Genomic DNA, 22,598 nt, shown 5'->3' on the forward strand with positions numbered 1-22,598 from the left:
TTGTTCTTTGTTCGAGCCGCTCGTTCCTTCTGCCATCTTTTTATCTCACTTGCCTCTCCTGGTCGCCATGTTACTACCTGCCTACCTGTTGCTGTCTTCTTCTTGTTGTTCTCTATCTTCCTCACTGTGCTGGGTGTAGTGTGAGGTGAGACCTATCACATAGTCATTACAGTTATCAGTTTTATAATAGTAAAACAAAATAGTTTCCCATTTACCTATGTCCTTTTTGTTATCCCTTCCATTGCCAGAATTAGTTTCCTTCGAAATTTCTTTCATAATGTCACCAGTCCTCTCAATGTTATGGGTTCTTTCCTTTCTTGATTCTCTTGAAGTTTTTCCCTCACGACAACAAACGACACGCGACCTGCCTGTCTTGGGCATCCTCATGGTTTCTTCCCCAGGTAAGGTTGGTTTGTTGTTCCTCGCTTCCCAGGGTCTCTCAGGTTTGGGTATGTCCTCCCTTAGGGTGCTGGCCCTATATTCCTCCCCTAGAGGTTGGGGTTTATCAAGTTATTTGAGTTTGATTTAGGACTTACTTGTGTCTTGAGAAACCGTGATTTAAGGGTATTTAAGCTATCAAAATCACCATGGGATCACACCTGGTTTGGGCCACACGAGCCCTCAACATCACCCGGGGATCGCACCCGGCTTGGGCCACATGAGCCCTCAACATCATTGGATTTTTGCCCACGAAATTTCAAACTAATGACCTTCACATTACAAAGTAACTTAACATACACCCCATCACCATTTATTTTACACCCCATAAACTATATATTAAAACTTTGCTTTAACATAATGTCTTTTATTTAAATATTAAATATTAATTCAATATTTAGACAAAAGCTACATTTAATAATGCTTTGTGACTTTCAACTTTCTTACCTCCTCTAACTTTACTAAATTTCTTACCATAACTTATCTATTTATAATTAAAAAATAAAATTCATAAATACAATTTCAAACAAAATAATACAATCAGAATGGTGGTCCACTAATGAAATTCAAATTACCATAACTTATCTATTTATAATTAAAAAATAAAATTCATAAATACAAGTTCAAACAAAAAAATCCAATTAAAATGGAAGTCAACTAATGAAATTCTTAAACACATGTTCAAACAAAATAATCCAATCACAATGGTTGTCAACTTTCTTGAATATCATTATCTTAAATATACAATATTCAATTTTTCTTCAATTAAATAAACAACTAAAAATATTCAATTTTTCTTTAATTAAATAAAGAACAACCTTAATTTACAATATCATCATCTAAAAATACAATATTCAATTAAATACACCACTAAAACTATTTCAATTTTTTTAATGAAGTGAACAACTAAAAAAATATTAAAATTATGTTTATACATTAAATTTTACATTAATATTATTTTTTTGATAAAATAAAAAACATAAAATACACGCAATCACGCCCACCCATAGTTAACATGGATTAGTATGATGTCTCTCATGCATAAAGTATTATTATTATTTAGTTGAAATGATATATGAAAAGCCTTAACACTGTAAAATGTATATATTTTCTCGGGCAACTGCGTTTGGTGAAATGTCAGGGAGGGAACCATCACGGGGAATTAAATTTTCAACCTATGGGTTGGAAGCGTTGAATGTGAATATAGTTTTCCAGTTTCAGACGAAACGAAATCGAAGGCAAACCAATATGGGATTCTTCGATCCCAGACCATCAAAGTGATTTCAGATCTGAGTGCGGGTGCGGATTTTATTGCAGGAGGAGCAATCAAGGAGTTTAGCGGCTCGTCCCACCCAGGTTCGAAGCGCTGGGGCGCCCGGCATGCGCCCTGGCATATTTTAATTGGAGATTGGTCGCATGATCGACCATTCTTGGCATATTTTGGGGCGCGCCGTTTGCAGCTTTTATGAGCAGGTAATGGTCGCTTCTGGATTTGTAGTTTTTGTTATTATTTGGTTATTTAATTTTTGAATTTTCAGTGGAAATTTGACGGCCATTCTTTGATAAGATCCAGTTACAAGTCCCGATTAATTTGCCCACAGAACAAATAAACCCTACGTCTAAGGGCAAATTAGGTTAGACCACACTGCGAACAATGCAGGTCCCGATCGTGTGAGAAATTGTAGTTTTGCATGAAAACCTTGGTCTTAAATACATTCGAGGCTTTGGACATTTGTAGGATATATTTTTTCCATGGAAAATGTCCTGGGAAACCCTTCGGGTACTTGCTTATATTTTATGAATGGTGTCTGGGCAAATGCCATGAAGTGCAATATGTACTTCTAACCCAGAGGGGCTCTACCAAACCTGAATCTATGAACACTCTGCGATCTGTCTTAAAACTGGTAGTTTCAAATTGATTAAGCTTACTTATCGGGCTACATTTATATATAAATATATAAATATGTTTCCTTTTGGCTAATTCAAATCTATTAAGGTAACCCACTGAGCTACATTCATATATAATCGTATAATCATTGTTTTAAAGAAAGTTGCATAGAGAAACACACCATGACGCAGGAGGTTACACTGTAGAACACAAACTTCTTTCAACTTAGGCACAAGCCAAGTCGGAGCAGTATGCATTCTACCAAATTCACTTGTGACTACCTGGCCTTGCCTTTTTTGACATGTCATGTGTAGAACAGATATCACTACAGCTTGACATGTCATCTGTAGAACAGATATCACCACAGCAAAAATAGATCCTTGCTGGACGGTTTTTTTCCTTTAATATTTAAATTTGAATATTTTATGTGTTTTTGGTCAAATTGTTGTTGGCCCAGTTGTGACTGGTTCTCGGTTCAGGGGCTCTACTGGTTTCGTCAACATTTTGGTTCTGAATCCTGATAACATTGATGCTAGCTTGCTGTTGAGCTCTTAGAGAAGCTAGTATTGCTTGGTGGGATGCCTTGCTAGGTTTTGTTATTGTTGGTTAGGGTTTGTAGTGATTGTTTACCCTTTAGACAGGGTTTGGGAGATTTTGGAGGAGTCCTTGCATGGGATGAGCTGAAAGAACTTGTTCTACCTAATTGGGATAAGGTTGGGTATGGTACTTTATCTTCATTATTGCTATAATAAGAAGTTTATCATTGACGTCCTAAATTCTGTACTTGGAGATCTGATTTTATTAGTTATTGTGCAAGTTTCATGGCTGTTATGATACACTGATTTATTGGGACAGCAAGGCTGAAAATGTTGTGTGATCTCACACCCTTTAATGAAACTTCAGATCTGAAATGCACTGTTATATTTGTGCTGTTCATGAATGAAATGTTCAAATCTGCATATATGATTACACCATGCCCTAAGGGTTGTTGTATTGATTAAGTGTGGAAGCATATTGCAGTGTTTATTTACTTGAACTTGCCAAGATTAATGTTGGATAAAGTTGAGATATTTGCAGGTATTTTTTAGAATATTTCAGTTCAGCCCCAAGTTTGAATGTTTTATTGATAAATCTGCAAACTTGTTGAAATGAGGTGAAATTTCTTAATTTAGTGAGTGCACAGGTTTTGGTGATGATTCCTTGTTCACAAAATTTATGCAAAAGGTATTAAATGTTGTGCAGATGTCTTGGTTCAGGTGTCAACGATCTCCTTGAAAAATGATGTTAGGAATTGGGCCAACCTAGACTGATAAGGCTACTTTATTTATTAGACTGGCAGATTGGATAAAATTGAGACCTTTAAGAATTGTGAAGATTTTGCACTAGAGGTGGGCATGATATAAATCTTGTAATTTTTATATTTACTTGGTGCATTCGAGTATAACCTCTTGCGCTGCATTATTAAGCAGATAATGGTTGTAGACCACTATTTCTGTGTAAAGCTAGAGGAAGAGAATCTTCATTTTGATAGGGCAAGAAAATGTTGTGACCTCTGTTACCGGAAATGCTTGGAAGGGAGGGCAAAACACCATTTAGCGTTTCAGAGAGGGTACACCCCAGATATGGCATCAAATTATTTCACGACTATCTGATTTTTGGAAATGCTGTGTTAGGATTCTGGAGATAGAAATGTGAAAACATTGTTTTCTGGCAAAATTGTGAAATATTTCACAATTTTTGAAACATTTCCATCCTGTAGGCCTGCCTTTTTGGCTGAAAAGGATTACAGGATTAAAAAACAAACCCCCCCAAAAACCAGGAAAAACAATCGCAACAACCCTAACCCTAAAAGGAACCCATAAAATTGTAAGTAGAGCCTCAAGGGTCTCCCTTAAGCACGACAATACTCAATACATTTTGAGCATTGTGGAGATAAGTCGCCATTAGGCAGTTCCTTTTTTGATGGCTTGATACTTTATTCTTGAGGGTTTGTAGCTGATTCTGGAGTTGTTGGAGAAGTTGGCTTTAATTGGGGTGGGCTGCTGTTGAGTATGGAATCTTTGTTCCTTAATTTCAGACTTCATTCTTTAATTCCAGGGATACGTTTCATGAATCATCCATTCTCTTGCTCATTTACTTCAATTCCCTGGTGTTGCTTTTTAATTTTCCATGCTAATTTCCCACTATTATTGTTTAGACCTTGCAATTTTCAATGCTACACACACACTTCTAGATTTGATGCTATTTCTGCATCTGCAATGGGGATTTTTATCCCAAATCTATGGTTCGCAATACAACAGACAAAACTAACAATTTCATCTAATGTTTTGTGAAGACAGCCATGATTCATGGTAAAAATCCCCAAAACAAATAAGGAAATAGTATCAAAATTACAAAATAAACGGGATCCAAAAAAATTGCTGGGAAAAATGTAAATGAACCTAATTTTAATTTTCAATATTGAAATTAAAAAAATGGAAACATGGTAATATTGAAATAAATAAAATCTGATTTTATTTATTTTGCTGTTGTAGGTTGTAGCTACTAGATAACATTTTCTTGATTCATCATGGAATTATCATTTGTGAATGCTTAGGGTTTCGTGTCCTCCATTGTCAAATATGATCAATGGCCCCCTCTTTTGAAATATGTTAGAATCTGAGGGGAAGTATGTTGTAGCTACTAGATATCATTTTCTTGACTCATCATGGAATCATCATTTGTGAATATTTAGGGTTTTGGATCTTCCATCATTGCCAAATACGATCCATGACCCCCTCTTTTGGAATATGTTATTGTTATGAGGAGAATCCTAGGAAAGTATTTGGTATGACTTTGTAGCGAGTAGGGAAAGTAATTCAAGGCTTCCTATAGTAGGGTGAAAGCCCATTTAATTGGCATGAAAAATATAGAAATTAGATTATGTAGTGGCCCAAGGTTTCTTACACTAAGGTGAAAGCCTATTGACCTGGCATAAAAAGCACTATAATTAGAAGTGTGCATCAATCCACCTGACCCATATGGGATATAAGGAAAGGGTTTGAGCAAGGAAACAATGGCAAAATAAAGAAAGGAACTAGGGATGCAAATGTGAAGATGCACAATGAAATTCAGTCATTATCTAAGTAACCGGATTCGTTGATATACCCCGACGAATCCGAATCCCGCGTGTCCGATACGATTCGCTGGAAAATTGTATCCCAAAACCGGATTCGACGAGTCCGACTAGGATTCGTACGAATCCTGTACATGACTAGTGAATCTCGATTTTAGGATTCGTATCCCAGAAAACTGTCTCCCGCGGGTTAAAAAGCACACATTTCTTTTATTCTTTCACGCTGTTTGTCATTTGTATCTGCATTGTTTGAGCTGTTTGCAAGGAGATAAGGGTTTGGAGCAAGGAGCTAAGGGAGTAGAGTGTTCAACAAGGAGATTCAAGCACCAGGTAAGTGCATTTCAGCTCCATTTTTTTGCATTTCTTATTCTATTACAGCAGTTTGTATATGATTTTTTGTTTACAAATTTGTGCATGTTTTGTTCATTTTTTTTACAATATTCATGGCTCAATCAAAGGCAGCAGTTAGGGGGCAAAGGAAGGGCAAGAATGTCTCCATTGGAGATGCCCCTCCTCCCCCAATATCATCTGAGTCTATTGCAACTAATGTTGAGGGAAGAGGAGGACCTAAAGACAACATTGAGAAATATCCCTTGTGGAAATATGTCACAAGAGAGGATGGGACAAGCACCAAGGGGAAGGGAGGAGGCAATGTGCAATGGAGATGCAACTTTTGTCACATTGCTTTCAAAAGCACATATTTCCGTGTGAAAGCCCATTTGTTGGCTTTAGCGGGTTGTGGGATTGGAGTTTGTAAAGGTGTTCCTTTACAAAAGAAAAAAGAATTGGAAAAGGAGTCCACTGTTGGTATGGAAAATGTGGCTTCAAAATCAAAAAAACCCAAGAAGGAAGACCCCCTTCCATTTTTTAGGAAAGCCACCACCAAATTTCCATTTGGTAGTTCTATTGGGGGACAGGCAGCAAAAAGAAGAGCAATTTCACTTGGTCCAATGGACAGGATTTTCCAAAAAGAGAGACGGGAAGAGCTTGATTTCACCATTGCCTTCTTCTTCTATCAAAACTTCATATCATTTAATGTTGCATGCTCACCTCTATTTATTGAGATGTGCCGAGCTCTAACTCAAGGGGCTCCATCAGGGTATGTGCCTCCTGGGTCAGAGAAGCTGAGAACCACATTGTTGACGAAGGCAAAAAAAGAGGTGCAAAAAATGCTTGAGCCTATTGTAGCATCATGGCCAACATATGGGGTTAGCATTGTTTCTGATGGATGGACACATCCAACACGACACCCAATCATCAACTTCATGGTGTCTTCCTTGAATGGTCCAGTTTTCATGAAAGCAGTGGATACACTTGGAGAATACAAGGATGCACAATCTATCGGTGAGTTATTTATTAAAGTTATTGAAGATGTTGGTGTTGGTTCTTGTGTGCAAATCATTACAGATAATGCACTTGTTTGCAAGGCTGCTGGCATGATTGTGGAAGCTAAATATCCACAAGTGTTTTGGACACCTTGCATTGTCCATTCATTGAACTTAGCACTGAAATCCATTGCTTCTGATGTGCTTTGGATTGGTAACATTATTGAGGATGCACGACATATTCGTAACTTTGTGCAAAATCATACAAATGCCCTCACTATCTACAAGGAGTACACCAATCTATCATTGTTGAAGATTGCTGATACACGGTTTGCCTCTTCATTCATGATGTTGAAGAGGTTGAGGGAGGTCAAGACCACTCTTGGGTCCATGCTTATTTATGAGTTTTGGTCTTTTTGGAGAAAGACAGATCAGGTAGCCTCTAAAAGAGTGAAGGACACAGTGCTAGATGATGCTTGGTAGATCTAATTATTCGGATCATGGACCCTATCATTTCTTTGCTTCGATTTGCAGATACAGACAAACCCATCCTAGGAGAGGTTTATGAGGGATGGGATTCCATGATTGAGTCTGTGAGGAGCATTATTCTACAGAGTGAGTGCCTCGAGTATGAGACATCACCATATACCTTTTGTGATACTATACATGATATTCTTGTTAGCAGATGGGACAAGAATTGTACACCTTTACATTGTTTGGCTCACTCATTGAACCCCAAATACTACAACCATGAGTGGCTGAATGGTGGACCTTCCTGCCGATTCCCTCCTCACATGGATGGTGAAATCTCACAGGGGAGGAAAGAGGCATTCAGGCGGACTTTTCAGGATAGTGCATTGCTTGATGAGGTGGAGGATGTCTTTGTAGAGTTTTCCACTGGCAGTGGTTGATTTGGAGGTTATGATGTGATTAGAGACAGGGGGCTAAGAAGCCCTATTCTTGGTGGGCAAATAATGGGGCAACAAGCCCTCCTCTTCAGCAGTTAGCCATGAGGCTCCTCTCTCAGGTGACTTCATCCTCTTGTTGCGAGTGGAATTGGAGCACATATGGGAATTTGTATAGTGTGAAGAAGAGCAGGCTTGAGCAGTCGACGACAGAGACAATGGTGTACGTGAACACCAACCTTTGTCTTATTTACAGGTAGAGGGAAGAGTGGTTGAGGGGAAAGACAAAGATGTGGGATGTCTTTCCTGATGATATGGGTCTGGACACCAGTGTTGAGTTGGCATTGGCCAACTTGGATTTCAGTGATCCAATGCTAGAGCCTGTTAGATTTGATGACTTAGAGGGGTCATCCTCCACACCGGCAGATGCAGAGGCAACTATGGATACAGGGGAGGAGGAGGATGCAGAGGAGAGCAGTGGGGACCATGATGATGAGGACATTGATGTTGATTCTGATGCTGATGATGAGGATTGATGCCTTGAGGCTTGTATACCTGTAGTTGTTCTATATTTTCTATTTCTATTTGCCATTGGCATTGCAGCAGCACTACCTAGGTAACACATTTTGATTTGATGACTTAATGAGAAAACTACAGTTGTCAGTGTGTTTATCTTACTATCTTGTAGTTGTAAGTTGTCTTTCATTTATGAATTATGAATCATGATATATGTGACCACTAGCATGTATTTGAATTTTGTATGTACTATGCATGCTATAGATGAAGATCTATGTTTGAAATCAATAAATTTGTATTATTAATTAAAATTTGTGTAAGAAATATCTAATTTTTAATATATATATATATATATATATATATATATATTTTAATAAAATAATATATAACGAATCCTACGTGTCCTGTTCCGGGGCCTCAACGTGTTCGAATCCGACACTATGAATCCCGAATCCCCGTGTCAGGTGACTTAGGTCATTATATATAAACAACCAACAAGAATAGGAGAAACTTCATCAAGGTATTTAGTGTTCCCTAGTGAATCCAACATTCCTTCAAAGGTGTCTAATATGGAGCTGTTTAACATGGGTTTTATCAATGAATCGATGTATGGTCAATGAACTTATCAGAAGATGTATAATTTCATCCCCTTACTAGATGGACATGATTAGAGGGTTTCATGAAGCCCCCAAAGGGTACAAGGGCCCTGGATATGAGAAGGTTTGCACTACACTTTTGACAATTGAGAAGCTATGCGTGGAGAGTGAATTAGAAGTTAGAACCCATTCAGAATTCATGGTGCATTTGTGGGGTGTCCATCATTTTTGATGGATGGAAATATCAAAGGAATAGTCCTTTATTCAATGTGATTGTTCAAAGTACTAAATGGAAAAATGGGTTTGAAGGGGATTGATTGCAAAGTGGAGGAGAAGAATGAACACTTCATCGTTGACATTCAAAATGAATCTAGTGTGTGGGATATGTTTCCCAGCTCATAATAGAGAACACAATGGTGTATAGAATTGTAGGCTTCATTGTTGATGGTAGATATCAACGCATCTTTTGGACCTGTTGTGATAAACATTCTCTGGACCTTTTGTTGAGCAAGATGGGATCCCAATTAGGTGGAATTGGTAGATTTTTGAGGAGGGGAAAGAGGCCCAGTGTTTCGGTATAAAAAATTACTTGTCTCAAGCCATTTATTGACAATTTACAAACTTGGAGTTTCTTATGGTACCTGAAAATTGCTTGATAAAGTCTAATCGATTATCTCATTTTTAATTTTTCATTTTTGGAGTGTTGATGATAAATGCAATTTCCATTTCAATCCTAATCTAGTGAAATCTATCTTCCTTTTTTTTTTCAATTTTAAAAATATATATAAATTAACAACAACATCAAATAATCGCATTGCCATGTAAATATAAAATATGACTAGTATATAAGATGCATAAATCTAAGTTGCCAAATGATCTTTTGTGGTGGGTGGGTAGGGAAGAGGTGTTATGAAGTTTTTTGCATTGATTAGATTATTACTTGTAGAATTGTCATCAAATAAAGCATATCGCATGTCTTCAAATTAGCAATAAAAAGTATAATCTTTCCCAGCTAATCGATATGGTACTTTTATAATTTTATCAGAAAACATGTTTGTTGATATAAGAAATCCCCATTTGAAATCTGCTCCATTTCTTTCCAAAGATTCTTGGGACCTCTGATTTCCTCATCTAAAATGCTATGAAATTCTAGGCATCGTCATTGGTCCTTAGATTGGATACAAGATGAAAACCTGCGTGGACCTCAACTTTCTTCTTTCATTGAACATCTTGTGAGGATAGGAACTGAGGGTTTGTCAATTCCAATTGCTGCTTGCATAGTAAACAATGGATCAGATCAATGGAGAACAAAATCAGAGAAAGAGAAGAAAGGTAACACTCTTGAGGATCTTCTCCACATCTTTGCAAAGTTTCTTGACAATTGAGGATGACTTGAATTCAATGAGAAAAAGGAAAACTTACATTCCTTAAATTGCATATCAAACGATAAGCCTAGGGCACAAAAACAAAATAAATAAATGCAAAGAATGTTAGTCAAACAAATCATACTTACAAAATCGATGTTTGACTTGTAAAAAGTTGATAAAAAGTGACAGGCAATAAGCAACAAACCCTTGCATAAATTTAGAAGAAAAAAGTTGTTTACATTGTGGGTTTTCAACAAATACCTGGGAAAATGAAAACTATGGATAACAATCAATATCTACTCAAAAATTATTTGACAATTATTAAAATGCTTGCTTTTCCCTCCTAAAATCAATTGAAGTCGATAAGGAACTCCTTTGTTCCCATTCCCTAATAGTTGTAGACAAAAATAACCCCAGAATATTGGATTTGACCCTTTTATAGGTCGTTTTTTCAGACTCGGCGATTTTTTGATATCATAGTGTACTTTTTATAGGAAACATTGCACTTCGTGATTTTTAGTAAAAATTGTGATGTGCTGCTGTTTTGTAAATATCAATTTTTGTATCAAAGGGAGAAAAGGCATTGCAAAAAAATTGCCACATTAGTGATGTTTTTAACATTGGTCCTAATGAGGTTTGTGTAGGTGGAAAAGCTTTACAAATGAATGGTATGCAAAAATATTTGGTCCACATGGAGATATTGCCAAACTAAAAGAGCTCAATTAGTTAAGAGGATTGTTGTTGATGATGATTTGTGGGATATAGAGTGTAGTACCACTTGGCATATTCCGATGTCGATATGCTATAAAAAGAGGTAACATAGCTGAGAAGTACAAGCCAATAATGCTCTTTCCTTGCTGCCATGTATTACAGAAATATGGCCAAGAATATTACACATGTAAATAACACCCAATACTATCAAGAATCATATATGAGAAATTTCAATCGATTAACAGATAAGGAAATGCATTCATAAACAGATCTCGAATTATAACAGAACATGGAAGATGGGATCAGTACACCAACTTTAAACATGTGAAATATATGTTTAGCTACTTCAGCAACAAAGGGAACAACAATGAGATATAAAAACATCTGCACCAGAACAAATCACTGATTCTCCAGACAGAAAAAGATTTGCTTATTGCCATTAAGGTCCAAAATGAATTATTATTTTTATTATTTCTACAAGACGTTGGAAAGAACTATAAATAGTTCAACCTACCTCACAAAATAAAATATTATTTTTATTTATTCTAACATATGTTGAGAGAATTATAAAAGTATCCTAAATGGGCGAAATAGATCAATAGAGCCTACACAAAACACAACATGAAGAAATTAGATGGACTTGGTGGCCACATCAATGTCCTTGATGCTAGATAATGGGGATGGCCCCATCATGAGGTTGACCAACCGCCATAATATGGACGGCTCTCTCTACAACGCTCAGGTCAACCGCATGGTTAAATCATCTCCTGTAAACCATATCTTCGTGGACCCGAAAACTGAACCTGTATTCGCGTCGTCAAAGACCAGAGTTCAACGAAAAGAGATGTAGCGTTGAAATACTTTTTGGCCCCTTCTAAGCTCGATGCATTAATTATATCAAAAAATCCCTTTAGCTGACCACCCATGAAATATCGAGCTCATAACTTGTTTTAACATGGTTCCATCCAATTTATCATACTCTGCTGCTGCATAAACGATGCGGATTGGCAAGGTGCTTAGCTGTAATGTGAAGGCGGCCCATTAAATTTTCCAGATTACCCTTCTTCGGTTTAAGAAGCAATCCCTGATAAAATTTTTGATATACAATAATGGAATATGGCTGCCAGAAAAAAATGGATGTGGTGTAGCCTGCATATCATGTGGATAGTGGCCCCCTTCTAAGCTTGGTGTATCATTTCATCGTAAATTTGGCTTGAAGAATGATTCCATTTGTTCTGAACCCTTGCAATGGTCTTAACATAGGTCGATTTTAATTTGTTTGGATAATGAGGCAATCTAATCATCTGATAAAGGGATGGCTGAGTAGTTTGATTTCTGTATGCCACCTAGTTCGAACCTCTCTTGCTCCACATCCACCTCAGATAAAAGCTAAGACAGGAACGGGGGTCTTCATTGTATTATTTGGATGGCATTCTCATGCATTGAAGCCCCAAGTCAATCCAATGAAAATATGCGTTTTCTTCCTCCACATATGTGCTTATGTGCCCTTTAAAAGCTAAGATTGGAACGGAGTCTTCATCATATTATTAGGATGGCATTCTCATGCATTAAAGCCCCAAGTCAATCCAATGGAAATATTCATTTTCTTCCTCCACATATGTGCTTTTGTGACCTTTAAAACACATGGCAAAAAAATATGGTTGATTATCATATGCCTTAACTTTAATTAATTGCTGTCATGGTATTTATCTAAGAAATTGGGTTCATAAGGTGAGCCACTCCCTGAATAATGAGGCACACTATGAAATTTTCCCATAATTGATATTTCCTCAACAATATGTGACTCTTTTTAATGCATGTGGGAAAAGAAATATATTATGGATAAGCTTTACATGAAAGAAGGGGCTTTTGACTCTTTACTTAAAGTTTTCCAAGATGCTCAGAAGGGTTGCTTTCATACTATTAAATTAATAAATTGTCTCATATATGTGCCATCAAGGAGTAGGTTTTTTACCATGGTAATAAAAATGTTTCATTTATAAGCTATATTTATAATTAAAAAAAAATCATGAATATGCTTCACCTTTATATCATAGAGTGCCTCACCTCCAGCCAAAGCATCAGATGAAACCATACACTTCAAAGTTCAATGCAACCATGAAGAGAGAAAGAACCAAGTACCACTACATAAGTAGCAAGCATAACACCCAGGAGAAATGAGACTCTCTGAACCGAAGATCTCCATGGTTCATGGTGCACAACTGAAGAAGCCTTTTACCAACATACATCCCAACCTTTTGAAGGCTAGCATCATCATGCTTCACTGCAAAAGATCTAAGATTTGAATCATCACATGAGTATCCTCTGCAAGATAGATGGTAACACCACCCATTCCATCTCTTCCTGCACAATGAGTCATCCTAGCAAAGGTAAAATCCCTCAACTAAAGACCTGAAACCAACTCAAATAGCGCAGCGGGCAGAACTGAGTTGCAACAGAGGAGAAGGGGCATGACTGGAGATAGCAGAAAAGAGCCTCACTTCCCCCCAGAAAAGACTGACAGAACAACCGGCTTATCCAGAACAAGAAACAGGTATCCTATCCCAGACCAATGCTGATGCACAACCCAGGACAACCATAAACACCAGAAGAATAACGTACCTGGAACCAGAGTGGAGTTGCTCCTTGGAGCTATCAAGAGCCATTTGCAGCACCTGTTCCTTACATCCTTCTCTGGGAAAACTTGGGAAAACTGAATTGCAAGCGGGCCACAGAATAAAAGAACCCCAATTCTAACCGGAAGAACCATCATGTAGAGTTCCTCCTGTTTCCTCCTCTCCCAAATATTGTTGCAGCAGCTATCACCGGTACTCTTCCACCTTAAAATGCACGTCCTGGTTGGTTTCAGGGTGGTCTTCTCACTGTACCATAATTACGATGCAGAAGCATCATATCAGCAGCTGGTGGAGAGGAGTTTGTACACTTCCCTGCTTCCCATCTCCTCTTCGTTGTGAGCCTCATTCAATCCCCTCTTTGTGTTGCACAGGACCTTCATTGGACGGTGGAATGGCAGACCAGTGACACGTGTACTGTTGTGACCCCACCCATTAACACTCCATCTGGGTGATTTTTCAATATATATATATTATCGCTGTTATTGGGATGCCATTTTCTGCAGATTTGAGCAGAACTTCTAACCGTTCTGGACAGTTGTACCAACATTCCCAATATTCCACATTACGTAAATTTGTGGTACATATCTGAAGCGTGTTCTGGTAATTATATATTCAATATCAGAGAGCGATATTAAATCTGAACTCTTTACAAGATATGGTATACCGTATCAAAAAGTTTACATCTGATTGTTTACTTGGAGCTGGCTGGTGTTTTTCTAATTCTAGCGAAGCAAAAAGTCTGCTAGGGAACTAGCCAGCATATGTTGCTTGAAAATTGTCCTTGAATGTATGGTGTGAGTCTGTGACCAAGTCCTAAGTATAATGATATGTTTAGAGCCTACACATGGTATAATTTCTGGTAGTATGCTCTCGGTTATTCCATTGTGATAATGGGAGTACTAACCACGGCTTGTCTCATAATTATTGTACAAAGGGATAATCCAGACAATTTTTAAATGATGGAAGAGAAGAAGAAAAGTATTTAAGTTGGGTTCAAGGTCAAGCCTTCGCAAGATCATGCCTGAATTCATTGTATTTATTATTTTCTACTTCTTTCTATCACTCGTTGTGACTGGAACTACTGTTTAAACGTACATGGATAGTTATGGTTGCTAACCTGTTTAAATTTGATGTAATAGATAGCGTGTTTATGAATTTCAATTCTATATTTTCGAAAGATTGTAAGCAGACCAGATTTGTAACCTGTTTCTTGTTTGGCTAAATAACAGGATGCAGGTCAGAATGATTGCAGGTGTGCAGCATCAGAGTTTTCTAAACACGATGAACAGCTTTCTATTCTAGTTTTGAGTATATGTGCTTCGGCAAGATCTAGAGTTGGAATCTGCCAGGGAAAGGCACACTGTTAGAAATTGAAAAGAAAGATTGAATGGGGTTTGACAGAGTGACTGCAGTTTTTGCTGCAACATTGAGTCATTTCTCTGCATCTTCATCAGCTTCTGGCTCTTCTGTTTCATCTTCTGCATTGCCGCCCTTAGCTTCACCCTTCAGGTCTGCATGGGCAGGTTATGGAAAGACAGGTGGCCTGCGGCTTTCATCGTCTCTCCAAGACTTCTCAACATACCGCAAGGTTGGTTCTGAAGAAGGGGATTTAGCCTTGAGCGGTGCTGGTATTCTTCGAACAAAACCTTCATCGATAAGGGAGGGCACAGGAGGAGGCACTAGCTTTTCAAAGGATAAGGGCCTACCTTCAACACCATTGAGAAAACAATGCTGGTTAAAGGTGGCTGTTGGGTTTTTACTTCTCTTAATGCTTTTAATTCTGATCATTGCGGGATTTGGTTGGTTAAAATCTTATCGGAGTACAGAGGCATCACATTTTTCTATAGTTTTGGACTGTGGGAGCACTGGTACCCGAGTTTATGTGTATGAGTGGGTGCGGAATGATGGCAAGCATCAAGGGAGTCTTCCAATGGTGCTGCGCCCATTTCCTGAAGGTACTGATGGTAAGTCAAGGCAACAGAATGGTCGAGCTTATCATCGCATGGAAACTGAACCTGGTTTTGATAAACTTTTACACAATGAATCAGGGTTGAGGTCAGCCATGGAACCACTGCTCCAGTGGGCTGAAAAGCAAATACCGGCTCATGCTCATAAAAATAGCCCTCTTTTCCTTTTGGCCACAGCAGGGCTTCGCAGGATGCCAAGTTCAGATTCAGAATGGATCCTGGACAAGGCATGGTCAATTCTAGAAGAATCTCCATTTATGTGTCGAAGAAACTGGGTTAGGATAATTACTGGGGTAGAAGAGGCTTACTATGGATGGGTAGCTCTTAATTATATGATGGGTAGATTGCAGAATATGCCGATTCTGGAGACGTTTGGTGCACTTGACTTAGGGGGTTCCTCATTACAGGTGACATTTGAATCTAAATATGGCTTGAATCTGACCATTGGAACAATGGAACGCCATCTAAATGCATATTCTCTTACAGGTTATGGCCTAAATGATGCCTTTGAAAAGTCCGTTGTACTTCTACTCAGAAAAAATTTAAAAACTGACAGTGGGAAATTCTCTGGTGGTCAGTTGCATCTCAATCATCCTTGCATACATGCTGGTTATAGACAGCAATACTCATGTTCTCAGTGTTCTTTCTTACTCCAGAATGGAAGTCCTCTGGTTGGTGGAAGAGACATAAGTAAAGAAGAATCTCGAGTAGGGCTTGAGTTGATTGGTGAGCCCAACTGGGAAGAATGTGAAGCTCTAGCGAAATCAACCATAAATGCCTCTGAATGGTCACATTCGGGGGCAGGGACAGACTGCAAACAACATCCTTGTGCTATCAGTGATCAGCAGCAACAATCTCAAGGGCAATTCTATGCTATGTCAGGTTTCTTTGTTGTGTTCAAGTTTTTTAATCTATCTGCTGCCGCTTCATTTAATGATGTTCTAGAGAAGGGTCGGGAGTTCTGCACTAAAACTTGGCAAGATGCTGAGCGGAGTGTTGTTCCACAGCCTTTTATAGAACAATATTGTTTTCGTGCTCCATATATAGTATCACTCCTGAGAGATGGTTTGCAATTGAAGGAGCAACAAGTAGTTGTGGGGTCTGGTAGCATTACTTGGACTTTAGGTGCTGCATTGCTTGAAGCTGGAACATTTTTGTTAAAACGGCCGCCAGTGGGAGGCCAGGCTAATTTTCACATTTTTGAGAAAAGACATTTCGATTTAGATCCAACTACTCTTACGGCAGTGCTCTTTATGTTCTTTTTAATAATAATATTTGCTTTATCGTGCCTTCGTAAAGGGATCTTGAGGCTATGGCGTAAACCGCATTTGCCTCTTTTTGGACAACACACTTCAAGTGGCAGCCCCATTATCAAAATTCCATCGCCTTTTCGCTTCCAAGGACGTAATTCCATCGGTAATGGAATTTCTCCAAGTCGTTCTGGTAAGCTCTGTAACTGAAACTTTAAATTATTCATCTTCAACAGTTTTTTTGCCATTTTGATTAAATTCTTCCAGATCCATCACAGTGAGTTTTTTGAGTTGACATTTTGAGCCAGCCAGAGTGGCTCATCATCAGGACTCAAAAAACACTTGCTGGCTCGAAGCCTCCAAATATCAACTCAAAAAACTCAGTGTGATGGATCCAAAAAAAATTAATCAAAGTTATTCACATCACAGAAGCCTTAACTCAGAAAAAAGTTATTTTACCAATTGAATAATCTTGATTGATCATTTTTCTTTTCCTTCACTCACTTGACAATCTGCCTCTATATGTTTGTGTTTATGTTGCCTTTTAATTCTCTTTTCTTTCAGAGGCTATGCATTTATTACTCTTCGCTGCATCTTATGCTTATGTCAAGTTTTTAACCTCCGTGGTTACAGAAATGTTGATTCCCCTGCTTTTTCCACAAGTCCGCTGCATATGTTTGCATAAAATTTTCACTTAAGTTTCTTATTGAATTTACAAGTGTTTGTTGCTTGAGTGCCATGCTTGGTTGTCTTTGGTTTGCCAAAGGTTTTGAGAAGATTAATACGATTACTTTGGACTAGTGCTCAGCTGAGTATTAGCAATAGTTTATAATTTCTGTAACTATACTCATGATGATGATTTGTTCCATGAAAAAATAACACACAACAAAGGATCTGTACATGTGAACCTGTAGTATGTGGAATAAAGTCAGCTCACTCCCGTTGAGGATGTCAATTAATTTTCTCATGTTCCACTAATCTCAACAAGGGTAAAACCACAGAAGAGGCATCCTCAGGTCATGAGCTGTTCAAGACTAAAAGCTCATGGGCTCTTGATATGTTTGGCTCTTGCTGTTCCACATTTTTCATTTTTGTGATTACTACACAATTAAATGCAGAACAGGTTTAAAGTCTGAAGTGTTTCAGATGATTGGGAACACCTATGGCAGTATTGTGTGGAAAATGAGTATATTATAATGTGGCATTGTGGCTGCATCTAATGTTTCCTCATAATCAGGTTTCTGGGATTCCAAGTGAGCTGAGGTGCCTCCCTTCCTGGATGCTTTGTTCACAAGGATGAAACCAAGTGCCTTTGATGCACCATTTGCGTGAGTCAAGAACTGTGGATATGAAGAATGGGATACTCGATGACATTCTACATGATATCATTGACGTTGTTGGATTATGTCAAACAGTCAAAGTGGACAATGAAACATTTGGAGATTCCATGAATTTCAAAAAGCATGCCTTCCTTAAAGCAAATATAAAAGATTTAACACTGTACAGAGGATACTTCCCAAAGCTTGTTTAATTATAAAACACATATATTTCTCAAATGTAGAAGTCATACCATGTGTGTGTTCCTTAATAAACCTTATAATAGAGTTTATAGAGCTGACCTTTTCTACGGACGAGATAGTCATTTAGGAAAAGAGGCTAACTTGAATTCGAAATGTTGTGTGGTCATTAGTATGTGTCGTAACTATGTTAAAGAAGCGACCAAATTGAAGAAACGGCAAGTGTATTTCCCTGGAGGTACCTTGTAGTACTGAGAAATTATCAATGATATGTTTTTCACCCCTTGTATTTAATATGCAAACAGGAATCTAGCAATTAGTTATTTCGTTTTTTCTATTCAAGACCAGATCCATAGTGCCTAAATTTGCTACTGGGCTAACCTGCATAGCCATGACTCTTTTCAGCATCTGGTCACAAAGGAGTGTCCTCTCTAGTTCTGTTTTCACACCAACACGTTTCTTGGCAAGTGCCTTAGGGCATCTTAGTTGACCCTTGTTTCTGGTCATATGCTCAGGATTCTTTCCTTGTTCCCTGCATGTGAAATGTGTCAAAAAGATCTGAGCTATAACATCAATTGTAACATTGCAGATCATGCTTGTCACTATTTTTTTTATGCTCCTCTTCATTGGCCACTGATCCATGGCAATGCATTCCTTTTCTGATGAGTGACATTCAGAAGAAGTTTTTAACATTAGAATAGTTTGATTCCAATTTTGGTTATAATTTAATACAATGCATACTTCTTTGATCCTGGAAATTGAGGGAAAATTTTACATGCAAGAGATATCGAAGACAGTGCACCTTCGTAGGTAGTTAATCCAGGGGATAACCATCAACATGGTGACAAACTCAAGTTGAATGTGTTTCCCGTGTGATCTAGGCTTAACTTTCCCCAACCTCTTACATGCTCATTATTTGCTTATCATTTCCTTTTTCTCCAAAGGCATTGCTCTAAGTTATCCTTGACAAACGGAGTTATATGGGGAAGTTGTTCATATCATGGACAGAATTAGCAAGGATCGAATAGAAGTTCACCACTTTTGCATCTCTCCAAAAGCTTTAGCTTTGTTTACACATACTGTAAACATGGATACGTTTTGGATCTGATTGGATTTCTTTTTTTATGGGCTTGGTTCTGATGCAACTGACATTTATTTACAATGAGGAATTTCATCTCTTCTTTTCCATTTTCCTAAAGTTGTTTGAAATCATTTCCAGAATTGCTAACTGGTGTGGTTGAAGCTACTATAAAAAACTAAAAAAGGATCAAATAAGGCAATTCTAGGGGATGGGCTGACATCCATTGTAGGAGGTAGGCTGCATGTTCTACTCTTCTCATGTATTATCATTGAACTGAAATTTAAGTCCAGGACTTACAGTTTGTAGATCTGTTTCTATTGTCTTTGGTGCTTTGATCCTTCAACTAGTTTCCCCCATTTTATTCTGTCTCATGTGTTGTGAAACTGCCTTCCCTATAAGTGGTTCGGGGGAGAAGCTTTGCTTCTTTTAATAACATGCTCAGTCTACTAATCCTGATTGGATGGGATAGAAATTCATGTGGTCGCCATTAAGATTTCTATTGTTTAGTTTTACTTTACAAGAAGGATTTTGTATCTACTTTATTGATCTCATCACAGGAAACCTTCCAAATTCATTTGTCATGTAATTCTAATAATGTTGTTTATTCTTGCTTGAATTGAAATTAAAACAGTTATGAATCATGATGTTGCAAATTGTATATGATTTCTGTTTGTGTTTTCCCAAGCATCATATTCTGTAATGTAACTGGAATTATTTTTCTTCATTATTTTCAGGGGATGGAAGAGCAAAGATACCACTTAGCCCTTCAAATTCAGGGTGTCAGCAACCATTTGGACTTGCGCAAAGCCTTGCGGGTGGAAGTGTGCAACATGCTGATTCTCTCAAGCACCAGTCAACTGTGTCAGTTGGATTGTGTTTTCCAAGCAATTTGGGGCAAATACAAACTGATACTGGACCCTTGTGGACGCCTCACAGAGGTCAAATGCGGTTGCAGAGTCGACGATCACAATCAAGAGAAGATCTCAGTTTATCAGTTTTAGAGAGCCATGTCGTCAAGTTGTGATGGCTAGAAGCTGTATATAGATTTTAGAGAAAGGCTGTGCTTTTCTCAAAAGTGTACATTACAGGAGAATCTGGAATATCAACTTGTTAAGCGAGTGTAGCTTTATGCAGCATCTCTGGGCTGGTTCTTTATGTATTGAGGGGAGATCCCTACAGCACAAATGAAATATATACTAAAATATTGCGAATTGTATTTTTGGTCTCTCTACATTTTGGCGGATGGTTGGATCTTGTTAATTTTATCTGTAATGTTAGCATATTCATCTCGCTTAGCGTCTTTGATGGATATTTGTAACATAAATGCATTTTAAATAACATTTTTTTTTTCAACTTCAGGTCGCTGACAGCCAAATGTCATATTATAGAGTTATCATTTTATTCTTTTTGGAAATTTCGAAATCTCTTGGGACCCGTGTTGTTTCCTGGCAGTGTAAAGTTTCTTTACTTTTCAGAGGTTAAAAGGAAGCTTCTGAACACAGTTCATTGGCAGTTCATTCATGTGTTATCTTTAATAGTCAAACTCCAAGTTCATAGGATTCAATTAGTCTCCAAACCTTTTAGACTATTTAAATTTATACCAATTGCAAATAATTATTACAACAATGTACTTGATTTATATCATTCAATTTTTTTAATCAGGAAAGAAAATTGATTTTAAATTTAGGAAATGTCATTTTTCGGAGCCAAAATGGCAGAAAATAGTGGTTGGAATACCGTAATTGTATTTGTTCTTGTGAGCTGTTGGGATGGTGAATTGCTTAAAGCCGCACGAACACGTTTGATTTTCTTCACACACGACATATCCTCTATTGCAATTGCTTGTAGAGAGTATCAATAACAACGCCTATATTCATCAATGGGTCCAATAATGGTGGTAGGCATCTCTGTAACGAGATGCGTGTTACACTTACGGGCAAAAAGTGCCCCTAGAGCGCTTATACTTTAAAATTATAATAGAAGTTGAAAAGATGATGTCGGAGGAAGCAAGGACTTGGGGGCATTGAGGTGCAAAATCATGGTCATCTTGTCATGATCATAGCACTTGGACACAAACTCTGAATAAAGTGATCCAATTCTCATTAGAAAGCTCTCGAGTTTCAATATGAAGAATGTTGTCAAGGGGTGGGAATTACACTCAGAAAGTCTTGGGGCCAAAAAATATTGTTTAAACCTGGACACGGGTTGTGGATACGCAGGAGCCAAAATCACGTTAGCTTGCATAGAGTGTCAACGATTTAGAGATTCGTGGCACCCAGTTGAACCATACATAGGTCTTTTTTGGACCATTCAATATGGAGAGGGATTGTTTGGATAAGTTTAAATGTATTTGTTTAACCCTATCCATTTGAATGTGATTGCCTATCCATTTGAATGTGATTGTTGGGAGAGGTTCGAATGAATTCATTCAAACCTGGACCTTAGCATATGGCCATTTAGACACCTTTGAATTCATTCATTCAAGTTAGTGGCGGTCATTCGAATGGGTTTGAACAGAATTGCTCTACCTTGTTTTTATGGTCCCTCACTGCGTTGCGTGATCGAGAAAGTGCTTTGAATGCTTCGATTCAGTGTTGCGAGTGTCTAGTTAGTGGGCTGCCCCGTTTCGGGAGCAAGGGTCCTTCATTGTTTTCGAAGTCTCAATTTATTTCTGGGTGAACTTTTTCCTTGGTACATTAGTTTGCCCTGCATTGACAACCCAATATAGTGGTATGGTTTTGTGTCGTGCAATCATGAGTCAACACTATTGGTAGAAGGGATTCTATTGTGTTGGATGTATCTAGAAGTGGAAAATATGGACACAATAGTTCGACATTAAATACTAATGGAGAAGTGCAGAGAACCAAACAACAATTAAATGTGCAATATGAATAAAAATACCACTAGAGAACTGAATTGAAAACTGAACATAAATTAGATGTGCAATAAGATTAATAATTGGATGTAGTCTCCAACAGGTTTCTCAATATTAAAAACTCTATTTACATACAGTTGCAATGCCCCGAATTAGATAATTATATTATATTATTTGTCATCCATTTTGATGCAGGTAAGTGGAAAAAATGGAGGAATTAGTGCACAATACCATTTTTACTAGCGGTTTGAGTTTGACAAGGTCTGAAACTTTTTGGAAGTAGTTTGAGGTATCAATTGATATTTTTGGTGGGTAAAACTTTGCTGCTTAAGCATTGCACCCCATAATGTTATGCTACACATATACCTTTCCAATGATGCAAGAATCGCCTTCAAATTGCTTGCCTCAATC

General features: G+C 37.8%; 1 protein-coding gene across 1 annotated transcript; it reads left to right on the forward strand.

Moving 5' to 3' along the window:
• Positions 1-1,505: 1,505 nt before the first annotated feature.
• Positions 1,506-20,636, forward strand: LOC149161390 (putative apyrase 7). The gene is made up of 3 exons (XM_089436989.1): positions 1,506-1,911; positions 14,727-16,907; positions 20,047-20,636. Exons 2-3 carry the CDS (start codon positions 14,885-14,887, stop codon positions 20,334-20,336), a joined length of 2,313 nt encoding a protein of 770 aa, XP_089293115.1. The 5' UTR covers positions 1,506-1,911; positions 14,727-14,884; the 3' UTR covers positions 20,337-20,636.
• Positions 20,637-22,598: the final 1,962 nt, after the last annotated feature.

The sequence above is a fragment of the Pinus tabuliformis genome, chromosome 5_2 (assembly GCF_031772625.1).
Source record: "Pinus tabuliformis cultivar Carrire ecotype Pingquan chromosome 5_2, CPIR1, whole genome shotgun sequence".
NCBI classification, from domain to species: Eukaryota; Viridiplantae; Streptophyta; class Pinopsida; order Pinales; family Pinaceae; genus Pinus; species Pinus tabuliformis.

Excerpts from the sequence above, each read along its gene's own strand:
- LOC149161390 (XM_089436989.1), top strand. The coding sequence starts at position 14,885 with ATGGGGTTTGACAGAGTGACTGCAGTTTTTGCTGCAACATTGAGTCAT. Across the intron at positions 16,908-20,046 it reads AATTTCTCCAAGTCGTTCTG|GGGATGGAAGAGCAAAGATA; the intron begins GTAAGCTCTGTA and ends CATTATTTTCAG.